The sequence below is a fragment of the Salvelinus sp. IW2-2015 genome, linkage group LG22, assembly GCF_002910315.2.
Source record: "Salvelinus sp. IW2-2015 linkage group LG22, ASM291031v2, whole genome shotgun sequence".
NCBI lineage: Eukaryota > Metazoa > Chordata > Actinopteri > Salmoniformes > Salmonidae > Salvelinus > Salvelinus sp. IW2-2015.
In genome coordinates this window covers 7016886-7041880 of record NC_036862.1, presented here as the reverse complement: position 1 = coordinate 7041880, position 24995 = coordinate 7016886, and the positions used below count along the sequence as shown (strand labels likewise).

The window sequence follows — 24995 nt, the reverse complement described above, 5'->3', positions numbered from 1 at the left end:
TTCTAGTTAGTACATACATAGAGAAAGAGAGAGGCTCAACTCGGCGGAGGTGACGTGTTCTCATTGTTTCGCCCACCAAGCGTTGAGTTTTTGTTTCGAGGTCAATGAGATCGTGTCGAATTTGGTAAACAGAAAAATGAATGGCTTTTTTGCCACGTGAGGTTTATTTGATCGAATAGAAGTTTCGTAACGCTTAAGCTGTTACAAGTGTGCTGATGTAATTAGGACACGTGACATCCCGGTAACTTTGAGAAGAAACACTTTTTTATCTGAGTTGTCTCGAGATGGCTATGCATTTTCATGGCATGAGACTAGTAGCATAGCATCTCTCCAATGAATACAAGCGTTTGATGTCAACAACCCTCATTTAAATATTCAAAAAAGGATTACAATAATGAGATGTATCCACCAATCAAAGAAAGGATAGGCAGGAGCTAGACAGCCCGCCATGCCACTTTGTGGACAACGAGAGACATGTATCTTGTCAGTACATCTATAATCTTTGGTATATATTAAGTTAGCAGCTAAGGGAGACAGGGCTGCTGAGGGTCAAGGTTATGAACTTCGATATTGGTTCAACTATATTCTTTGCTCTATCATGCTGTAAATGATGGTGCTTCCTCCAGTGTTTCCTAACTGCCACAATGTAGTGACTCCCTATGCTGTGCTGTAGGGGAGCAGTGTACTGAGATGGATCCCATCCTGGAGGAGGTCCTGAGTGGGGCCAACACTACTGGAGGCCCCTCCCTGAACCACAGCAACAACCCCCTGGATGTGTTCTCTGGCATGCAGCTGCTGCTGCGCTTCAAGCCCCTCTTCCTGCCCCTTTACTGCCTTCTGGTGGCCGTGGCCGGCATAGGCAACTCCATCCTGCTGGCCTGTATCCTGGCTGACAAGAAGCTCCACAATGCCACCAACTTCTTCATCGGTAACTTGGCGGCCGGCGACCTGCTGATGTGTCTGACCTGTGTCCCTCTAACTGCCTCGTACGCTTTCGACAGCCGCGGCTGGGCCTTCGGACGCCCTCTCTGCCACCTGGTGCCACTGCTGCAGGCCGCCACCGTCTTCGCCTCGGTGCTGTCCCTCACGGCCATCGCTGTGGACCGCTACGTGGTGGTGGCCCACCCAGTGAGGAGGAGGATCTCTGTAGGGGGCTGTGGCGCGGTGGCTCTGGGTGTGTGGGGGTTGTCTCTGGCCCTGGCTGCCCCTCCCTCCCTCCACACGCGTTACCTTGACCTGAGGCCGCGCGGGGTGGAGCTGGTGGTGTGTGAGGAGTTCTGGCCGAGCTCTGGCCAGCTCAGGCTGCTCTACTCCTGCTGTATCCTGGTAGCCTCCTACATGATCCCTCTGCTGTCAGTCAGCGTGTCGTACTGTGCCATCACAGTGCACCTGAGACGCCACACGCTGCCCGGAGAGCCCTCACACTGCCAGCAGCGCTGGAGCCAGAGGAGGAGGAAAACCTTCTCTCTCCTGGTGGCGTCTGTGCTTGCCTTTGCCCTCTGCTGGCTGCCCCTGCAGGTGAGAACACACCGATGCGCGCACACACACACAGGCACAGGTACAATGCACTCACAATGATAGCCCACTGCACTTTCCTGATAGCCCGTTAACTTTCCTGACATTGTTGACATTTTTATATAATTAAGCAGATTTCTTTGAGAAAATATGATGAAAGAGCAATTTAGGGGCAGTTACATCACCTAGGCTGTGCATAATCCCAATGTAATCCTAATGTAATCCCAATGTAATAAAATGTAATGCTAATGTATGTGACCCACTGACTGTGTGTATTCCTCCTCCCTCCCTACAGGTGCTGAACCTGCTGCTGGACCTGGACCCAGACTACCACATCGTGGACAAGCGCTATGTCAATGTGCTGCAGGTGTGCTGCCACCTGGTGGCCATGAGCTCCGCCTGCTACAACCCCTTCATCTACGCCTCCCTGCACAGTAAGGTCTGGCTGCACCTCAAGGGCTACCTGTGCCCTTACTGCCGCCAGGGGCCCCCAGGGGGCCAGCTCCTCTCCCGCTCCACCTCCCGGAACCCGGCCACCTGCCTCAGCCTGCTCTCTGAGGTCTCCGCCCCCGCCAAAGAGACCCCAGGAGCCGTCGCTTCTGAGTCCGACCCCACCAACGACAGCACCCTCTGAAAACATCAGGAACCACAGTATGGTTTATAGGTAGGGGTCAAAGGTCATTACATATATCTCATAGACGCGGGTGTCCAGCGGGTGTCCAGCCAGACACCCGCTGTAGGAGCAGGGAGGAGGGGGAGAATGAGGAGAGACAGTGTGACAGAGGTTTTAGACTGCTCTGGAGACCGTCAACCCTCTGGATCGTTCGTTCTATTTGCCTTGGGTGTCACTACATAAGCCCTACTGCCAAAGACGATGAGCAGGTCTCCCAGCTATTGCGAGGCAGAGAGTGTAAACACTGTCACGACCGTGGGCTGGGATGCAGGTCTGGCAGCGGCAGAGGGGGAGATGACCCTTCTCTGAACTCCTCACTCTCCAAATGGATTACACACTAAACGGAGGAGGACGGCAGGGCAAAAACAGTCTGCAAAGACAGCTCGCTCTTTTCTTTTGTTCCGTCATTCCACTATGCTTTTGCCTGATTTTGAAATCTTTCATACTTTCTCTCCCTCTTTTTAATCTCTCTTTCCCGATTTATTTCAATGTATGTAGCTATAGTTTTATTTTGATTYCTCTCTCTTTTTYYCTSCCCCCCTGTCCSYWTCTGTCYCCCCCCCCCCCCCCCTTCTCTTTCTTTTCGCCTGGGCCATACGGCCCAGCCCAGCCCAGTGCTAGTTACTGTAGGTGTGTTGGAGTATCTTTGAACAGGTGTTGATCCCTGCAGTTGTCCTCTGCAGTCTCCCTGGAACGCAATTAACCCAAAGCGACGTTTCATCTGTTCAGTTACCAACAGTGACAATATGGCTGCCATATTAACTGACAGGAACAGCACCCAGTCTGCCAAATGTACCTCACAATTGGATTAGTTCCTTATCTGATGCTGGGTAGAGCAGCTAGAACACAAAGGACTTTTTTTGTCATTGTTTCACCACTTGCTGAACCCAGAGACATTGGCTTTGAGCCAAATCAAATGGATTCATTCCCAGAGGCCCTCTCAGGTGGTGTCTGTGACTTGGGTGTTATGCTCTGTTAAAAAGGTTAGAATGTTTTCAAAGTGAATTCCCCCCCCCCCCCCAAAAAAAAATGGTGTCGTTACGACGTTCCTACCATCTGATTTCCCAGTGTGTCGTGATGACAAGTGTGTTTCCGAGGAGGAGGTGTGTGTTTCTAACAGGGTTGGGCAGCAGTGTCCATGCCTGTCTTAGGGTGGTGGTTGAGACCCTAGTTTCATTTTGACAGTTTATTGGAGGTGTTAGGATGGCTTAGTTAGCTCGGGTTATTGTAGCTACCGCTCACAAGGCCTCTGAGCACGCTGTCACTGACTCACTCTAGCAAACCACCCATAGCGTCATTCCAACAAGAACACTGGGTCGGAATGACTTTAATTGTGATATTTATGGATGTTTGTGTACAACCAGATTTAATCCAAACTGAATGCTGCTGTTATGTGTGAGCAAAATGTGTTTTTCCCAATCTGCTAAATATAATGGAAAAGTCTCAGGGGTTTCGAAGGAAACTCCTTTAAACAAACGGTTCATGTAGGTTGGCAGTCATACATACACACATTTGAATCAATTCCTCCTGCTAATGCATGCCTGCAGTTTCACACATCCCTGTTGCACACACATTGTTTCTGTTCCTTCTCTGAAGAGGCACCTGTTCTACCCTACCTCTTTGTTGGCATCAGCTTGGTTTCCTGTATGCTGTTCAGGGGCACATGCCCATAGGGGGCACAAGGGCACGTACCCCATTCTATTTTTCCTGTTGATTTATTTTTCAGATGTTGCATGAATTACTGAACTTACATTTTTAAGCCCACATTTGATCATAATTATTATATATAATAAAAGATCTGTCAGCTGTATTTTGCAGTGGGGGCACAATGACTGGACCAGGCAAACTGTCCTCCCTTATTCTGTGGAGATAATTTTTTTATTTAAATAGGCAAGTCAGTTAAGAACAAATTCTCATTTACAATGACGGCCTACACCGGCCAAACCCAGACGACGCTGGGCCAATTGTGTGTTCCCTTATGGGACTCCCAATCACGGCCGGTTGTGATGCAGCCTGGAATTGAACCAGGGTGTCTGTAGTGACTCCTCAAGCACTGAGATGGAGTGCCTTAGGCTGCTGCGCCACTCGGGAGCCCCTAGCAAATGGTTCCTTTCCTGTTGCATCACAGAGTATAGATAGGCAGGACGCTAGATACTGTACTCTAGAGCAGCGGTATTCAACTCTTACCCTATGAGGTCCAGAGCCTACTGGTTTTTGTTCTACCTGATAAGTAACTGCACCCACCTGGTTTCCCAGGTCTAAATCAGTCCCTGAAAACAAGTAGTGGAACTGGCTTCGAGGTCCAGATTTGAGTGTGAGGGCTCTAGTGCGTGCAGACAGTATCGCCAGTGGAGGAGGAGAGTGTCGTGACACACACACAGCAGTTGATTTGATTTTAACGACCAGTGATGGCTAGGACTCGCAGGAGGTCATGTCTGTAAATGAGTTTGATCAAGCCATGTAGCCTATTGATTCCTTCTTGATGAATAAATAAAGCAAATGTTTTGTTTTCTCTGTAATACTAGCCACCTAGAAATTTTATGAAGTTGGCTAGATATGTTCTGAATCTCCAAACCTCTACCAAAAGCTATCAATCAAGTTGGAATAGCTTCTCTAACTAGCTTAGCTGGCATGCCTGCTGGCAAGGTTACTAGACTTTAGAAAAGCAACCAATTGGTAAATGTACAGAACAACATTCACATTCATTTCTATATTTTACCCAGATTTTAGCAGAGATGCAGAAAATAATATTTTGTTTCTTAAAAAAAAAAAAAAAAACACCAGTCAGGAGGTATGCTTTAGATATGTAGAAAAATACTTTGTTTAAATGTAATCTGTCACTTTATGATATGTTATATGTGTATTAATTATGATGCCATGATATATGCCTGTATTGATGATGTGTGTTATCATTCCATGTACTGTGTGGTAATTTGGATGTAAAATCCTAGGCATGTTTGTGCAGTATATTGAGGTGTGATTTACAACAGTCAGAATGACTCCCTCATTAAAATGACAATTGAACAAATGAAGAGGTATGCTTAGATAACTTACGCAGAAAAATATACATATTTTTTTACATAGACTTAGGCATAATGAATATGGATATATTGTAGGAAAAAGCTGTTTCAGGTGTTAGAAAAATGCTACATTCTCAAATTTACCCCCCCCCCCCCCTCCTCCATCCTCCGAAAATAATCGGTTCATGACGCACGCCCCTGATCCTGTTTATTTGCAAATTAAAAAGACTGCAAAATCGGTCTTGTGAAGAAAAACTTACTCAATTCTCTTTTCGTCTATTTCACACGTCACATTTTCACACACACACACAGACAAACAAAGAAAAACACTTAAATACACACATGCACATCCACCAATAGCGAAATGATGTAGCTATTTAGACCAGTACCAGTGACAAGTGCCACAGGAGGCGACTCTAAACAAAGGGCAGAGCAGTTAGACGGACCAGTAATGTCATGATGTTAAATGTGTGTGCATGCTAATTGGTTTCATTTATCCTATCTGGCAGCCATGACAGTAATGGGATTAGAAAGCCTGGATATAGCCTGTCTTCCCCAATCCCAGCAGGGCTCAACACACAACAGCAGCAGTTTCAGCCCATGGCCTTAAAGAGATAAGTGTTTAGTCTATGGATGAACCCTAGAGACAGATCTCGCTCTATCTCCTCTCTCGAGCTGGCACTGGCTCCCCAGACAAGTACCGTGTGTGTGTGTGTGTGTGTGGCATGTAGGGAGGGAGTGAGTCACATTACCTATATAACATTGACAAATGATTAAAAAACGATGTAATCAAGTTAACTGCAGGATTTGCTGTGATTAATCGCAAATTCCAAATGTTCTCAAATTGAGGTGTAATTTAAGATTTTTTTATACAAACAGCATTACATGAATATTAGGCTAGCGGCCAATCCTAAAAAAGGGCGTTCGTTTTTTGAGATACCCCTAACCGAGGTAGGACAAAACACAAACATGTTTTCTTCACATCTCTAATGTCTCCCATTTATGAAATGGATGGTGGTGAAAAAATATTTTACTGCAAAAGTGGTTAAATTAATAAATATTGTGACACACCACCTAAACTCAAACAGTGCAGAATAATCCCTAGTTGGAGGGAGGGGTTGTGGGCCACATAAACTCATGTAACCCAATTATACAAGCTCTAATATTGCTAAAACCCTACACACATAAATAAACCTGTTAACAAAGAGATACAATAGGGTAAAATATCAACTATGAATATTTATAATGAATGTAAGCTTTACTTTTTAGTCGCTGAATAATAGACTATTTTCCAAGTCAAATTTGTTCAGTGCTGTATGGTCCTGCCTGACAAAAATTGTTTATGTTGTGGCTATTGTAATCTAATCAGCTCTAAGGGAAACAAGTGAGCTGAGACAGTGAGTCAGTCAAAAGGTTCCTCTGGATTTTATACTGAGCAAAAATATAAACGCAACATGCAAAAATTTCTACATTTTTCGGAGTTACAGTTCTATGGATTTCACATGACTGGGAATACAGATATGCCTCTGTTGGTCCCAGATACCTTAAAGAAAAGGGTATCTGTTGTGGACACCATCTGACTTATGCAGCGCAACACATCTCCTTCGCATAGAGCTGATCAGGCTGTTGATTGTGGCCTGTGGAATGTTGTCCCACTCCTCTTCAATCGCTGTGCGAAGTTGCTGGATATTGGTGCGAACTGGAACAGAGCATCCCAAACATGCTCAATTGGTGAAACTGCTGGTGAGTACGCAGGCATGGAAGAACTAGGACATTTTCTGCTTTCAGGAATTGTGTACCGATCCTTGCGATTATCATGCTGAAACATGAGGTGATGTCGGCGGATGAATGGCACGACAATGGGGCTCAGGATCTGGTCACGGTATCTCTGTGCGTTCAAATTACCAGCAATAAAATGCAATTGTGTTCGTTGGCCGTAGCTTATGCCTGCCCATACCATAACCCCATTGCCACCATGGGGCACCTGAACTGGACTTGCATGTGAAGAATGATCTCTCATGCTCTGGCGACTCGTGCATTGGTCGGGGAAACTGTTCATCCCTATAAGGACGTAATACCATCTAGGCAAACAAGAGGCCCCTTAGGATGGTCAAACAAACAAACACGCTGTATGTGATGGTGTATGGTGGCTGGGGATTGACTGTGTCATAGTGGTCTTTGTGCACCATGCGTGACCAGTTCCACTACCTCTGCAACCCCTGTACTTCCCATAAAAAGCTCAAGGATTTTCTTCAAATGTATACAGTATGTGTGTGGAGATGTGCTCACGTCCCTCATAACCAATGCATGGTCTATGACCTACACTCTAAGTGGTCTCTAGGCAACCTGAGTCACCCTCACAGGTTCTGTCACTCTCCTCGTCTCCTGCTGGGCCTTCCCCAGACCGTAATTATAGCCAACTACCCGCAGTAAATATCGGCCAAATAATCATCCTACCCGACTTCCAAAGGAATATAGGAATATGTATGACGTGACCTCTAGGACCACGTTCAACATTAAAATGTAAATAAACTACAACCACAGGTCAATTAGGTGTTGGAAATATCTAAGGGCAGGTCTGTTTGTGACAGCCCTTCCACAGACAACCAGACAACGAACCATTCCGCTACTGCAGTATCCCCAGCACCAGTCAGGCTGATGGGTCTCGTTGGCATGCAAGCTGCATCTGCTGAGTGGCTGCGGCAACTTTTGTAGAACCGAAAACGGATCACCACACAGTGCCCTGCCAGTCATACAGGAAGGATACAGCCCTGGTCTCTGTAGCTTTCCCAGAATGACCAGTTAGCTGTGCAACCCGGCCAGGCCCAAGAACTACAACCACTACTGGATAGTTTGTATCTTCCCCCTTTTTTGGACACACTCATGTCCTGGTCACCTCATAAGACTTTGAATTAATCTTGCACACTTAGTTTCACTGGGGGGAAATAGGGGAGATGTTAGAGCTGTACATATGCGCTGCTAGAGTGGCTGACTGTTGTGGTTGCAGGCTGCTTTCCTGTAAATTGGTTACACTACTACGTGCTCGTGTCGTGAGAAATGAGGAGCACATCAAAAAGCTAGTTGGCTTCAGCTATTCAAACACAATTTCAGGCAAGGCAGTGGCACTCATAGTCCTAGTTATACCGAAAGCCGTATGAAACCTTTTTTAAAGACAGAATACCACAATGCAAAAAATAAACCAGGGCAATTTATATGCAGGCGAAAGTGTTTGAGCGTAATTACGTTGGCCATATTGGATTCAGAATAAAATGTATTTTCACCAAAACAGTCTTTATGGGCATGAGTGTTGTACACAATTCTGAAAGAAATGCCTCTCATCAGTAAAATGTATATTGACACAAGATTTGACCATCAAATGGTATTATGGCAGCCATATTGGACATTGGAGAAAAACAAGCTTTACATTTTGGGTGTTCATGGGGACAGTTGAACTAAGCTCATGAGGCATTTCTAAGTTCTATTCTTCAACAATCAAGGGTATATATAACATTAATTTATAAGTCCACAAATGCATGTACAGTAGCAACTACAGATTGCCTCTTTAAGTCTATCAAATGTGCACAAGTTTCAACATGTGTCCATTAGGCCTATGGATTTTAGTTATTTTTTTTATCAGCACAAATTAGATTGAGCAATAAAAGCCCCACTCGTGGTCTTCTTAAATGAAACTTGTTTTTGACCGTATGGAACGCAATACCACAGAGGATTAAAGAAGGTAGGAACTCCCTCAAACTTTTATTCCATAGGCTGGGATCCGCACTATGCAGCTGTTACGAGAGTGCATTTTTCACTGGCTGTCTACAGGTCGCAAAAACAATGATTGGTAGGCTGCCCAAACTCGGTCCTGGGGTCCCCCCCTGGGTGCACGTTTAGTTTTTTTCCCTAGCACTACACAGCTGCTTCAAATAATCAAAGCTTGATTATGAGTTGGTTATTTGAAATCAGACGCATAGTCCCAAAAAGTTTTCGGTTGTAAGCAAGAATCAGGAAAATAGAGTTATGGTCAGATTTGCCAAACAGAGGGCGAGGGAGAGCTTTGTGTGTGTTTCTGTGTGTGGAGTAAAGTTGATCTAGAGTTTTTTTCGCCTATAGTTGCACATGTGACATGCTGGTAGAATTAAATTCACCTGCCACTAGGAGTGCCACCTCTAGATTAACATTTTCTTGTTTGCTTATGGCCCTGTAGAGCTAGTTGAGAGTGGTCTTAGTGCCAGCATCGGTTTAGGGTGGTAAATAGACAGCTACAACAAATATCGATTACAACCAACAACCAAAAATGCCCGGGCAAAAACCTGATGTAATGTAAAATCAACATCCATTTTTGGTTGTCAACAAAACTGTCTTTATAGCTTGAATCCTTAGTTGCGACATCCATTTTTGGACTCATACATTAATAATATACCCCATGATTCCTGGACGTATGTAACTTATAAATGCCTCATGATTCTATCTTTAGGGCTGTATTCAATTGGTATCGCCAAAAGCATTGCGGAAGATCCGTGTTAAAAAGTGACACATGCAGCGTTTACCGCGAATGCAGTTTCTGCTACCATGGGAACGTTGCCTTTTGACATTAACTGTCGATCCTGTTATGAAGTGGATCTTCGGCGGTACGGATTGAACAGAGCCCTTGAAGCTGGAATCCGTAGAAGGGGAAAGAACGCCACTGTTCACCCCAGCGCCTTTGTTTTGTTGATGAAATGACGATGGCAGTTTCACCAACTACAGACCTCAGTTTCAGTTTGCGCCGACTGTATACTCCGACTTGTCAATGTTGAAAACGCTACAAGTGTTCCCTATAACGCACAACACTCTGTGTGATCAGTAATAATTGCACATTGATTGGAACCAACTGTGAGAGTGGCGTGGCAGGGAATCTGTCAGTTGTCACTGGTATGTTCATTGTAGCTGCTCCATATCACATTTGGCAGTAATGGAAGACGTGGCATTGAGGTACAATAGATTCGCTTTTAACTTGGATCTGAAGTACTTATCTTTTGCGATTTCTGTTTTCTCTTGTCTACTCCTCTGGAAGCTTCGTGCTTAGTTGTGTCTCGCAGGATTGCTGTCGGGGTACAATATACTCATGTTTAAGGGCGCTTGTCATTGATAGTACCAACACACACTCTAAGACCTTGGTGTTCTTCAGCCACGGGGAGAGTGAAGGTTTTCCACCTTCGTCTTTGAAAGCGAATGGCTTTGTTGTGCTTTCTTCGTGTAGCGTAGCAATACGATTTCAGTGTTTTTACTAGGGTTGCGAAATTCCAGATTTCCTGCTTATTTTCACCCGATTCCGGGAGCCCTCCAATCGGGATTTCCGAGGGGGAAAAACCCCAGGGAATTTATTGAAATTTCTTGGAATTTTGCAACCCTATTTTTTACACAGATCTGTGTGGAGTGAATGGGACAGCGGTTAGTCTTCAGAGAGCGCTGCTAAGATCCTCCAACGAACATGATCGACTGTGTGTATACAAGTGTGTATGCAAGCCGTAGTTGACATGAAGAGACTTGGGGAGACGTAAGGGGACGAGCGTCTTCGATGGTGTCTCCTAGCATACACGGTCACACAAAACATGCATATCAAGGAGAGAATCATAACTGTTTGTTCCACAGAGTGCCGATCCTTTGGTATTGTTTACAAACTGCTCATTGGTCAAGTGTTTTCTATACATACAGCCATTTTATGTAGCATGATCATATACAAGCGTCAGCTGGATTAATCTCTCGTGGACAGATGAAACGGCGCAAATCTGTCAGGGCTCATGTAGAATTATGTGATTACGAGCAGCAGTAGTTCCTGGTTTTCATCATTGATTTTATGTAACGGTGCAGTGATTTTCAAGCCTGTGTGCAGTGATTTTCAAGCCCGATTTTCAAGCCCAAAGTCAAAATTGTCTATGTCATAAAAATTCATGAAAACAAACATTTTCTTTTTTTGGCCATGATAAACACCGGTGAAATTAGCGGAAGGGAGGGCTTTGGCCTCAAGTTTCAGTTTTCTAGGGAGGAGACTTCACTTCCTTCATTTGCAAAAAGGTCATCACAATTGTTAATGGAGTTTCCCCAGAAGTAGAAGAGGACGTGACAAACTTTCGATAATTTTACTTCTGGGTAAACGAGATAAGGTCTGCATCTGTGGGGTAAAGTCACATATGCATTTATTTTTTATAATTTTACATCTGTCACATGTTCATAACGCCATTCACCTCTGCCATTTGTGCCTGGGTGCTAGAGAGCTGCGTTCATTGCCTAGAAAATAACATGATTTTGCTACAGTTGATACATAACTTAGCACATTGCTTTCACAAACGTTACGCGTAGAAATAAGGGGTTAAGTCATCTAATATTGTTCCATAATTTGGTGAGAAATATCAAGGACCCTTAGACAGACGAGATTGGTTTTCAATGGTGGGGCTTCATTTATAAAGATCCTAGAACGACATGTTGTGTTTGCAAACGAAACTCACTAATGGATCATACATAATTTATGAGTTGCTTCCCGGACACAGCTTCACAAACAGAGTAAGCAAACGGAACACACCCACGGCTTTTTGAGAAATAGGACCTAGTTTGCTATCTTGAGTTAGTTCTATTTCTGCAGAATGTTCACAGTCTCCAAAACTAACACAGTCTGCATATCTTTCCTTGGCATCATGTCCAACAAAGCTCTGGCACTGAGACAGACCAATAGTGATTCAGTGAAGTAAAGAGAGGAAATTACACTGGAAATTACATTTTTTGCTCTGTGAAAGTACCTTATCTCCAGGAGAGGGGTGTTTCCTTCTGTAAACAGGCTGTCCCCAGCCCTCATGAAACCAATTCAATATGACAGATAAATCTGTGTGTCTCATTTCAAGAGTTTAGTCCCCGTGAGCAGCTCAGAATCAGAGCAAGCATTCACATCAAAGCCTACTGTTCCCACCAGTAAAATGCCAACCACTCAGGCCGCTACCGTATCGACGGGCACCGTGGGAGCTTTATTGACGAGCAGCATGCTATGATGGGAATCAATCAACACCATTCCACACATAGCGAGAGAACCTACAATTCCAACACTGTCCCTCTTTAACTTACTCCACTGTCAGAGCTGAGAAGGTCACAAAAAGGATTGCCACTGAGAAGTGATAATTGAACCCTCCGTTTGGTGGACAAAGAATGTGGTGGCCCGATTGTGTTCCAAAATCAATGGAGTCTGGACTGTGTCTGGAACCTGACCGTTCCTGTCAGATTTAGTTAAAGATCTTCTCTTCTCAGCTCTTATCAGCGCTGAGCAGATAGAACAAACTTCACCTCTAATAAATTAGGACCCTCTCAACGGCATTCATGCAAACACTGTTATATTGGTTTGGAGTAAATGATTTCATTATAAACTTTCCTTCTCACCACTGGTTATTGGATTTGCCTCATGAGACCTACTGATATTAGTTTATGATGGCGTTCCTCCAAGTAATCAAGCAGGACTGAAATGACCTTGATTGGCAGCGATATTCAAATAAACAGTTTGAAGGCAGTGGATGATATCACGTTGCTCATCAATAAGTCGTGAAATACTCAATGCTTCTGGTTAGACAGGTTGATTACAAAGGCATTGCAGTATGGCGATTGGTGACCTCTACGTGGCTTTGCGGCTAATCATCCTCAGTCAGTGGAGGAATGTGTATTCTTGTGATGTATCATAAAAGGAGTCGAGCAGCTGCCAGATGATGTCGACGTTCCTCTGGGGGAAAAAGGTCATTGTAAGCTCAGAGGCACGGTTATGTGGGGGGAGGGTGGGGGGTAAAGAAGGAAGGAAGGAGAAGCAGTCAAGAGAAAGTATCCAAGGTTTCAGCTTCTCCAGGACCAGCAGTGGAATCTTTTTATGTTTTGTTTATCTGACAGAAGATGGATATCAGATGGTAAATGTCTCAATCTTTCCTCACACTTTCTCTCTCGCTTTCTCGACTTTTACCTTCTCTCTCATCCTGTTTCTCTGATTTTCTTTCCCTCCCCGTCTCTGTCCTTTCTCTCTTTTTCTTTCCTGTCTTCCCCTATCCCCCCCTCTCTATTTTCTCTCTCCCTTTTCCAGTATCTCTCTATATCTCTCCCTTCCGCCTAGCTCTCTTTGTCCCTCGCATTTAAACACCACTCAAGTCATCCCTTCACACACAGAAGGATTATCAGAGAGAGACAACCATGTGTGGGACTCGCAACACAAGCTCCAAAGAAAACGCCCATCCCTCTCTGTAACTGCAGCAACAGAGATATGACATCGGCGTTTTAATTATTGGCGTGTGGGGCCCATCTGTGTTACCAGCTGTAGATTACGGACTGCGTGTCCGTTTTAATTGCGGCTCCGTTTGCTGTATTTTGTAGTATGTTTGCTGTCAGTGAGGCGGATTGGAGCCGTGCTCTCCGTGAGCCACAGCGTCTCCAGAGTTTTCTGTTCAGCTTTCCTCATCAGCACCAGAGCGCTCTTATCCAGACCGTAAGGACCGTAGGGACCACCACTAGGATGGGAACCATGAGCCCTACAAATACCCTACCCTACTGCCAACCTGGGGACAGAGGGACTATGTCCCATCCCCACAGCCACATCCCACTCCTTCATTAAAGCGGGGGCCTATAGGGATCTCTCATGTTCAGAACATGAGTTAAAAAGATGTACTGACTCAGTTGATGAGGAAGTACATTATTTTCCTGTGCTGTATTTTTGTTCTCTTTTTATATTTTACCTTGAGGTACTGAGAGAGGAACTGATTTGACCCATAATGGAATTATACGTGTAAACGTAAGAAAAACACATGCGAATCTGAGTAGCTTCCTTTTTTGTTTATTGGATGAACATTGTCAACATGTCTTCAATGGCCAGTACTGTGTTTTCTGGGATTTCAACACCAGCATTGTTTACTACATAGATTTTGTTTAGGATAAATATGAAATTGAACAATGTTCTCATTTGTCGGTCCACAAAACAGGCAAATTAGAATATAAAGGTTCATTTGTAAACCAAGCATATATCAATAAAAACCTGTGACAGACCTGAAGAGATACAAGGGCCCTTCAAGCGGAACGACCCTGTAACATAAAGCCAGAACAGACAGCCTTTGAAAGGATTTTCCATACCAATGAGGACAGGCTTTAATAGAAAGGTCCAATTAAAAGAACATGATGCATATGAATGAACATCCATCCTCATCACCAAGCAGGATATTAGAAAAACTACACAAAGGCTACAGTCCTTTTCTTTGAACATTTTAAGGACAACCTGATTGACTGATTGTCCATGAAAGTGGGTTGATATGAAAGAACATGTTATTGAAGTCACACAGACAAACATGCTGTCCTTTTGACAATGTGCACGGAAGGGATTTACTGCAATAGATGAAGGGCATAAATACAACAGACACGCTCACAGTTACATGTAATCTGATTACCAAAAAAACTGTAACTGTAATCAATTACGTTACCAGCAAGAATATTGTAATCAGATTACAGATACTTTTGAAAAACTAGATGATTACTTCTTAGATTACTTTTAAACTCAGAAAGGATGTTGTTTTCTCAATGGTATTCAATTCAGTACTGAAAAAGCATCAGTTTGTTCCACCTGAGCGAGTCAGGAATCACTACGATGACACACCAAATGCGTTTGATGGATCCTTTTTGTCTTCTTCCAATGCCTCTTAAAGGGAAAGTAATCCAAAAGTAACAGAAAGGGAGTTTGGGTCATTCAAAAGTTACGTTACTGATTACAATTTTAGACAGGTAACTAGTAACTGTAATGGATTACATTTAGAAAGTAACCTACCCAACCCTGAACACAAACACTGTATGTAATCAGATCATGCTTGTATGGGTCTTCCATGTTACTGCGATGACGGAACTGTCTCTCTCCCTTTGACTCTTTCTGTTCCCACAGCAGCACAGTCTCATGTCCTCCCTTACCCCGTTACTGACCAGCACATACAGCACTGGGTCCACCACACTGTTCAGGCTGGACAGGGCCAGCGTGCACGAGAAGGGGAAGTGCATGATCTCCTCAAACTCACAGTACCTCTGTTCTTCCATATAGTAGTAGGCCAGGGAACGGGTCAGCAGGAGGAGATGGTAGGGGGCGAAGCACACAGAGAAGATCCCCATCACCCCGAAGGAGAGCAGCCGTACCTTCCTCTTAACCTGCTCCCCCAGCCCCTCGCTCTGCTTCACCTGACCCAGGATCCTCCAGTAACAGAGCCCCAGCACCAGCAAGGGCAGCAGGAAGCCGGTGCCCACCCGCAGCAGGTTGAACAGGACCACGGGCTTTGGCATGGGGTAGGTCTCGTAGCAGCGGTCCTTGTCGTCGTGGGTGTCCTGCAGGTTGTCCTTGAACAGCACCAGGCCGTGTGCGGACATGACAGCCACGCACACAACCAGACACAGCACCCAGGCGTAGCGTATGCTGCGGAAGGCCTTGGTCCTCAGGGGGTAGGTGACGGCCAGGCAGCGGTCCACAGAGATGCAGCACAGCAGGTAGATGCTAAGGTACATGTTGGAGTAGTAGAAGAAGCCGGCCACGCTGCAGGAGAGGCTGCCCAGGCTCCAGTGGTGGTCCCGGTGGTAGTAGTTGATCCAGAGAGGCATGGTGAGGATATAGAGTATGTCAGACAGGGACAGGTTGAGCAGGAATACCCCAAGGACGTTCTGGCTGCGGACCTGCTGGACGATGGGGCCAAGGGTCAAGAGGTTAAAGGCCAAGCCCAGGATAAAGGCCAGGATGTAGATGCCCATCAGGAAGTCACTGATAGGGCTTTGAGAGATTGTCACGCAAGTAAAGTTTGTTTTATTCATCTGTTTCTCCATCTGTGTTCAGGTCCAAACTGGAGTAGTTCCTGAAAAGACAAACAAGTATATTTTGTATGTAATTTGTGCAAAATAAAATACAGTTACAATGGCTTGTGATGTATGAACCCTGATCAGAAAAGCTTGATTATCACATCTATGCATTTTCCCCCCTTTCTTTAATCCAGAAAGTCATATTAGTCACTTTTACAAGGCCATGACTCATGAATGAGACAGACTAGTCTCTCTTTACTTGAACTTTCTACCGTCTAATTTATCAGAAAGTTACTCACATAGGGCTCTATTCAATCCACGTCGCGGAACTTCAACTTTACAGCGTGATTGGAATTTAAAGTGGCTCCCGAGTGGCGCAGTGGTCTAAGACACTACATCTCAGAGCAAGAAGCATCACTGCAGTACCTGGTTCGAGATCCAGGCTACATCACATCCGGCTGTGATTGGGAGACCCTTAGGGATGGGTGTCTAAGCGTACCTCTTGACTTGTTCAATTTTAATGAGGTTGTCATTCTGACTGTTGTAAATCACACCTCAATATACTGCACTAATATGCCTAGGATTTTACATCCAAATTACCACACAGTACATGGAATGATGACACACGTCATCAATACAGGCATATATCATGGCATCATAATTAATACACAATGACGTATTATCATAAGGTGACAGATTACATTTAAACAAAGTATTTTTCTACATATCTAAGCATACCTCCTGACTGGTGTTTCTTTCTTTTTTTAAAGAAACAAAAGATTATTTTCTGCATCTCTGCTAAAATCTGGGTAAAATATAGAAAGGTTTAGCGGAGATGCATTCAAGGTAAACGACGCATATATCGGGTCATTTGGAAATGACCTTAAAATGGATATTGCGGAATCTGTAACGCTTCAGCTTTACAGATTCAATAGAGCCCATAAAGTGTACCATAGAGACACACAAAAATAAACCCACAATACTGTATAACATATCCATTGAACACAGTTGAACTCATCCCTCAAAAGATGACATCCTCTTACTGACAATAATTTTTTTTTAAATCCCAGTATCCAGCTCATCATACTTTTCTCCAACCCCATTTCGTTAACAAAATCATTAATGTGTCAAAAAGATACTTTGACTATCCACTCTAACACAGTCAAAACTGTAACATACTATTTTAGCTTCGTAATGGGCTCTGGATGAAAAATATGAGTCTACCCTTCAAGAGTGGGTCTCTGAGGTTTAGTGATAGTCTCACAGATATCTAAACTAGATGCCCTCAATCTCACACAAATTATCATGGAACCTACCAGGTACACACCTAAATCAGTAAACACGGGCACCCTCATAGATATCATGCTGACCAACCTGCCCTCTAAATATACCTCTGCTGTCTTCAACCAGGATCTCAGCGATCACTGCCTCATTGCCTGTGTCCGTAATGGGTCTGCAGTCAAACGACCACCCCGCATCACTGTCAAACGCTCCCTAAAAAACTTCAGCGAGCAGGCCTTTCTAATCGACCTGACCCGGGTATCCTGGAAGGATATTGACCTCATTCTGCCAGTTGAGGATGTCTGGTTATTCTTTAAAAGTGCTTTCCTCACCATCTTAAATAAGCATGCCCCGTTCAAAAAGTGTAGAACCAGGAACAGATATAGCCCTTGGTTCACTCCAGACCTGACTGCCCTTGACCAGCACAAAAACATCCTGTGGCATACTGCATAAGCATCAAATAGCCCCTGCGATATGCAACTTTTAAGGGAAGTTTGAAACCAATATACATACACAGGCAGTTAGGAAAGCAAAGGCTAGTTTTTTTAACAGAAATTTGAATCCTGTAGCACAAACTCCAAAAGGTTCTGGGACACTGTAAAGTCCATGGAGAATAAGAGCACCTCCTCCCAGCTGCCCACTGCACTGAGGCTAGGAAACACTGTCACCACCGATAAATCCACTATAATTGAGAATTTCAATAAGCATTTTTCTACGGCTGGCCATGCTTTCCACCTGGCTACCCCTACCCCGGTCAACAGCTCTGCACCCCCCACAGCAACTTGCCCAAGCCTTCCCCATTTCTCCTTCACCCAAATCCAGATAGCTGATCTTCTGAAAGAGCTGCAAAATCTGGACCCCTACAAATCAGCCGGGCTAGACAATCTGGACCCTCTCTTTCTAAAATTACCCGCCGCAATTGTTGCAATCCCTATTACTAGCCTGTTCAACCTCTCTTTCGTATCGTCTGAGATCCCCAAAGATTGGAAAGCTGCCGCGGTCATCCCCCTATTCAAAGGGGGAGACACTCTAGACCCAAACTGTTACAGACCTTTATCTATCCTACCCTGCCTTTCCAAGGTCTTCGAAAGCCAAGTTAACAAACAGATCACCGACCATTTCAAATCCCACCGTACCTTCTCCGCTATGCAATCTGGTTTCCGAGCTGGTCATGGGTGCATCTCAGCCACGCTCAAGGTCCTAAACGATATCATACCCACCATCAATAAAAGACAATACTGTGCAGCCGTATTCATCGACCTGGCCAAGGCTTTCAACTCTGTCAATCACCGCATTCTTATCGGCAGACTAAACAGCCTTGGTTTCTCAAATGACTGCCTCGCCTGGTTCACCAACTACTTCTCAGATAGAGTTCAGTGTGTCAAATCGGAGGGCCTGTTGATCGTACCTCTGGCAGTCTCTATGGGGGTGCCACAGGGTTCAATTCTCGGGCCGCTCTTGCTGTCGCTCTTGCTGCTGGTGATTCTCTGATCCACCTCTAAGCAAACGACACCATTCTGTATACTTCTGGCCCTTCTTTGGACACCGTTAACAAACCTCCCTACGAGCTTCAATGCCATACAACTCTCATTCTGTGGCCTCCAACTGCTCTTAAATGCATGTAAAACTAAATGCATGCTCTTCAACCAATCGCTGCCCGCACCTGCCCGCCCATCTAGCATCACTACTCTGGACGGTTCTGACTTAGAATATGTGGACAACTACAAATACCTAGGTGTCTGGTTAGACTGTAAACTGTCCTTCCAGACTCACATTAATTATCTCCAATCCAAAATTAAATCAGCTCCCTATTTCGCAACAAAGCATCCTTCACTCATGCTGCCAAACATACCCTCGTAAAACTGACTATCCTACCGATCCTTGATTTCGGCGATGTCATTTACAAAATAGCCTCCAAACTCTACTCAGCAAATTGGATGCAGTCTATCACAGTGCCATCCGTTTTGTCACCAAAGCCCCATATTCTACCCACCACTGCGACCTGTATGCTCTCGTTGGCTGGCCCTCGCTTCCTATTCGTCGCCAAACCCACTGGCTCCAGGTCATCTATAAGTCTTTGCTAGGTAAAGCCCCGCCTTATCTCAGCTCACTGGTCACCATAGCAGCACCCACCCATAGCACGCACTCCAGCAGGTATATTTCACTGGTCACCCCCAAAGCCAACTCCTTCTTTGGCCGCCTTTCCTTCCAGTTCTCTGCTGCCAATGACTGGAACGAATTGCAAAAATCACTGAAGCTGGAGATTCATATCTCCCTCACTAACTTTAAGCATCAGCTGTCAGAGCAGCTTACAGATCACTGCACCTGTACATAGCCCATCTGTAAATAGCCCATCCAACTACCTCATCCCCATATTGTTATTATTTTTTTTTTTGCTCCTTTGCACCCCAGTGTCTGTACTTGCGCATTCATCTTCTGAACATCTATCACTCCAGTGTTTAATTGCTCAATTGTAATTATTTCGCCACTATGGCCTATTTATTGCCTTACCTCCCTAATCTTACTTCATTTGCACACACTGTATATAGACTCTGCTATTGTGTTATTGACTGTACGTTTGTTTATTCCATGTGTAACTCTGTGTTGTTTGTGTCGCACTGCTTTGCTTTATCTTGGCCAGGTCGCAGTTGTAAATGACAACTTTTTCTCAACTGGCCTACCTGGTTAAATAAAGGTGAAATTAAAAATAGAAAAATATCGGTTTGAGCCTTATTTCAGTGCAACTCGCTAACTCCAAATTGCCTGTGAAACTACAGCATCTCCCCACTTTTAACCCTTTCGTGTGAAAAGTTTCACCAATTTCAGGCTTTGTGACTCATCTTTTCTGACCCCCTCAGTGTATGATAGCAGTTACTGTCATGGGGTTCAGAACCTTATGACTGGACAAAAATGTGTCATGGAAATATTGGTTCCCACCTCCTAACGGGTTTATATTACCTTATGTTAATGCCGCTGTTCAGTAATTGCATCTAAATTTGCCATGGATATTGCTCTGCATGATTTCAAACTGGCTGACGATCTGCTACAGCACAGGTTGTGATTAGTGGGAGAGCATTTGCACTTCATTGTGACGTCCGATGAGCCAGACTCTGTGATTGGATGAACTAGATATTTGGAGGCAACAAGACTGACAGCAGGACAGTTCGTAGGTTTAATACGTGTTTAAATCCTTTACTCTAATGTAAGGACGGACATACTGTAGTTCTATAGAGTTCATATGGGTTGTTGTGATAATAGCAGGAAGAAATCTGTCCTGCGGCTGTAACTTGGTGATGACATTCGGACTGGTACTGCACACTGATAATCAGATCTAAGTTTCTGTCCTAGCTTGCTCCAGAAATAGACAGGCAAGTCTGACTATCACATGAAACAGACATCATCATTAAAAATCTAAATCCCAATTAGACCCTGGGAAACATGGTAGCAACAATGTGATGGATATCTATGTTCCTTTCAATAACACCTACACCAACATGTTTTGGGATTATTAGTAGCACAATCACATAATTACCTTTTCAGGTCTCTGGTGGAGTAATACAAAGTGTAATTTATTTTGCTGTTGATTGCACTAAAAGGTGTTGATTGGTATTGAGGAGTAGTTTGGTTCGAACTCAAATTGGCGAAAGAATTAGTTATGAAAGATAAGACAGGAAATCAGTTTTTTATTTATGAGGCTGAGTAGATGATGTTGCTATGTTCCATCCACCTCCTACTCAGGCTTTGTTGTTGTCAGTGTGCAGAAACAGAAGACCCTTAATGGTATAAGTGGATGATCGGGAGGAAGTTTGATTTCTCATCCAGCCTCACGAATTTAGATGCCATTTGGAAGTAGAGCAGAGTGTGTGTGTGTGTGTGTGTGTGTGTGTGTGTGTGTGTGTGTGTGTGTGTGTGTGTGTGTGTGTGTGTGTGTGTGTGTGTGTGTGTGTGTGTGTGTGTGTGTGTGTGTGTGTGTGTGTGTGTGTGTGTGTGTGTGTGTGTGTGTGTGTGTGTGTGTGTGTGTGTGTGTGTGTGTGTGTGTGTGTGTGTGTGTGTGTGTGTGTGTGTGTGTGTGTGCGCCAGGCAATGTACAGATGTATGATCTTAATTTGATCCAGTTTGCTAAAGCAGGAAAATATTCCTGCAGCAACAGAAAATGTGACTTATAATGCGGATTTTAATTCATGGGCATTTTTGTAGGGGTTGATACATTTTTCTTGAGAGAAAATCAAGTCTGAAATTTGAAAGTGGAAATTCCGAACTTCAGAAGCCGTCTTAAACCTCAAATACACTACAAGTTGTGCATTTCCTGCATTTCAAAAAAGTTATACTGTTACAGGGTGATCAAATTAAGATCCTAAACGCATGGGGGGAAAATGGTGCTATCTAGAACATAAAAGAGTTGTTCGGCTGGCCTCATAGGAGGACCCTTTGGAGAACCCTTTTTGGTTCCAGGTAAAACACTTTTAGTTCTAGCTAGAACCACCTTTAGGGGACCATGTAGGGACCCTTTCCACAGAGGGTTCTACATGGATCCCAAAGGGGTTCTACCTGGAACCAAAAAGGGTTCTCCTATTGGGACAGCCAAAGAACCCTTTTGGAACCCTTTTTTCTAAGAGTGTACACGTGTAAGTATGGGTGTGTTCGTGTGCATTTGTGGGTGTGGGTGTGGGTAGGCCTATGGGTGTATGTAGCACTGCATGTGTTACGGAAGTTGGCAGTCTCACTAAATTGGCATGAAATGTCATGTGATGTAAAGGTACTCTACACTATAGAATTAGTATGTTTATCTAGCCTGATGAAGCACTCAATCCTATTCCCTGGTTTAATCCTCGTGGTGTTGATACTAAAAGGTAATTCTATGGGTGACCCACAGATGTGTCATTAATCTAAGTTCTCACCTTGTGGATGACTGAGACATAGCATGCAAAATAAAAGAGCCTACCTGACCAGTGGTCCATGAGGTGAGATTAGTCGTTCATTATGTACCCGCTAAGACTGAGCATTGACTATGTGATGTTTTCATTTTTACCACGGTAGTCCAAACCCTCATGAATAGGGCAACCTGTGAACTGTATTTTGGTTTGCTGAAAGACTACAGACCTGAAAGACAACTTGTGTAAATCAATAATCAGAACATTCTGCTATGCTGGTGTAATCTACTGTACTAGTACAGGGTTTCCCAAACTTGGTCCTGGGCCCCACCTGGGGGCACGTTTTGTTTTTTGCCCCACCACTACACAGCTAATTCAAATAATCAACTCATCATCAAGCTTTGATTAGTTGAGTCAGCTGTGTAGTGCTAGGGGGGGGGGGGACCCAAGAGGGGGCCCCAGGACCGAGTTTGGGAAACCCTGTACTAGAGCACTGACTAGTCAGACCGTTTGGCCCGGCAGTAATCACTGTGGGATCTGTAAACATCTTTTAGTTTCAGAGACATTGGTGGGATAATCATTGCGTTGTTGAACATTTTGCCAACAGCTTGAGGTGCGAGTAACTCTGGTATTCCTCTCGTATGCAACAAGGATCGCTGACGTTCCATTGACTCGTAAAATACATTCATATTGCGGACACATAGTGCATGATACTGTCACACTGTGACAGCTGTGCGTGTGTTCTTGTGCTATATTGTGGATACCCTGCGCTCGACCACAATTCCATTTCCTCTTTCTTTAGAAAAGAAAGGCTTGCAGAATGCCCGTCCAAACTCCTACATTCCGGTACATTACTGAAGAACACCGGAGGTCTACTTTCTCAGGCAAGCTTTGGTTATATCTCAAGTTTGACCTGGAGAATGCACTTTCTTTTTTTTTTAAAGCTATCTGACCTGTCTCATTAATAAACGCTTTGTGAATATTAGTGTAGCGGGCAACTATACATGAGTCTGCAACTATACATGCTACCTGCCGTGCGTTCTCTCCCACAGGAGTCTCTGTCTGCTACATGTCAGATTTAAACACCATCTTGGATAACTCCCTGAGATTGTGGGTGTGTTTCCCTCCTTGTATTGTCCGTGTTCTCTTAAAACGTCAAACGAACCTTGCTTAGCACCTAGAAGAGTACATTTGACTGACACTACATGTAATATCTACCCACTGAAGCCATCCTTCCTAGCCCTCTAAAGACGTTTCTAATGTGGATTTCACTTAATTACATCTATCCAGCAGTATGCTAACGTTCTCTTAGCCAAACACACAGGCGTCAACTCTCAGACGTCCAGTGACAGCTAAAAGTAAGCTCTCCCAGGTTACAGTCAGTCTCGTGTCCCAACGGTCTCAACGCATAACTCGTTCACATCTTTAGCAAAATGTCCTCTTCTTTCTCAATCGGAAGACTGTTCTCCTCCACATTTCCACAGTTCTCAGAATCCACCCTCTGTCTCGCCCTTTAAGCACCTGTGAGAGCAATTAGCATGTCTTCCATCATTGAACCAGTCACTGGCTACATTCCCAGACCTCTTTAGTCTAATCATTTAGTAAGGCTGACACACTGCTACAGGCTAGTCATCATTCTTTTTACCACTGTCATCCTGGGGCCAGAGCAACAGGGAAAAGGGCGTGTTGGGGGGAAGGGAGTTCTTTTAGGACCGAATTAAAAATTAAACTTGTCAGCGCATTCTTTAGGTAGAATATTTAAAAAGCGCGCACCTGCATCTGTGAGGTGATTTGAACTGAGACCTAAAGGACTCTCCGACCAACTTGAGAGACTATTTGTATGTCTTATCTTCTAAAACATACAGTGATACTCTGTGCACTAACTTTTAGTGCACGTCTTAACTCCGTCAGAGAGGAAAAGGTTGACAAAAGCTTTATCATTCATTCAGCTAGACTTTTAATCACTTCTGAGTCCTGAACACTGTTTTAGAAGTCCTCACCTGTCAGTTGTGGGACTTAGCTTGTTGTCGACAATGGTTCTCCAAAGTGGGTCAAGAACTTCTGTCTCCTTCCGTAACCCTCATGCACAGGAGATTTCCATTCAGTCAGCCTGAGGGGAGGCTTCAGAACATTTGAGGTACTGCCAGACCATTAGAGTCCCACATGGTGACCGTAAGAAAGCTGCGACCACTCCAGTTAGAAACACTCGGATGAGAGAAGACAACCGACAGGCTGATGTTTTCAACCCAGTACACGTCCTCCGCAATGGGGAAACGCCAACCATTAGCAGTCAGTCCACTCACTGAAGTCAAGAAGTCAGACAGACAGCCATGCACGAGAGAGACGGAGAGAGAATAAGTCAGACACGAGAGGGGAAGAGAAGAGGGATGTTTAGGGCAGAGGGGTGGGAGTTTTCTTCAGCATACACGTGCATCTTAAAAGTAATGACTTTAGGGTGGGGGTGGGGGGGGTTAGAGACTCAGCTAGAGCCCCTGTCACACACTACCTCCCTGGCATCTCTAGATGTATATCGTTCAAACTGAAACGTTCAACTTGACTGGCAGTCAGGCTGACCACAATGGTAGTTTCCTCCACAGGAGACCACAAAGAAACTAACAAGAGACAAAGAGAGCTAACAGCAGCAGCATACACTCCAGACATGCAGGCGTTGTGAGTCAATAATACAATGGAAGATACCGATCTTCAGATCTGTCTAGTGGGCTTTTCCTGTGACGTAGAGGTCCAATACAACACGTCAACCGGACTGAAAACGTCAGTGAAAATGCCGAAATGATTCAACACGGGTCAGGTCGTCCCAAACGT

The 24995-nt window shown here is 44.5% G+C and overlaps 2 protein-coding genes across 2 annotated transcripts; one reads left to right on the top strand and one right to left on the bottom strand.

The window, feature by feature from the left end:
- Positions 1-679: 679 nt before the first annotated feature.
- Positions 680-2703, top strand: LOC111949859 (prolactin-releasing peptide receptor). The gene is made up of 2 exons (XM_023967196.2): positions 680-1518; positions 1811-2703. Exons 1-2 carry the CDS (start codon positions 691-693, stop codon positions 2147-2149), a joined length of 1167 nt encoding a protein of 388 aa, XP_023822964.1. The 5' UTR covers positions 680-690; the 3' UTR covers positions 2150-2703.
- An 11743-nt stretch (positions 2704-14446) lies between these two features.
- Positions 14447-24527, bottom strand: LOC111982604 (G-protein coupled receptor 4-like). The gene is made up of 2 exons (XM_024014198.3): positions 24173-24527; positions 14447-16076 (listed from the first exon to the last, which is right to left on the bottom strand). Exon 2 carries the CDS (start codon positions 16045-16047, stop codon positions 15046-15048), a length of 1002 nt encoding a protein of 333 aa, XP_023869966.1. The 5' UTR covers positions 16048-16076; positions 24173-24527; the 3' UTR covers positions 14447-15045.
- Positions 24528-24995: the final 468 nt, after the last annotated feature.

Excerpts from the sequence above, each read along its gene's own strand:
- LOC111949859 (XM_023967196.2), top strand. The coding sequence starts at position 691 with ATGGATCCCATCCTGGAGGAGGTCCTGAGTGGGGCCAACACTACTGGA. Across the intron at positions 1,519-1,810 it reads TCTGCTGGCTGCCCCTGCAG|GTGCTGAACCTGCTGCTGGA; the intron begins GTGAGAACACAC and ends CCCTCCCTACAG.
- LOC111982604 (XM_024014198.3), bottom strand. The coding sequence starts at position 16,047 with ATGGAGAAACAGATGAATAAAACAAACTTTACTTGCGTGACAATCTCT.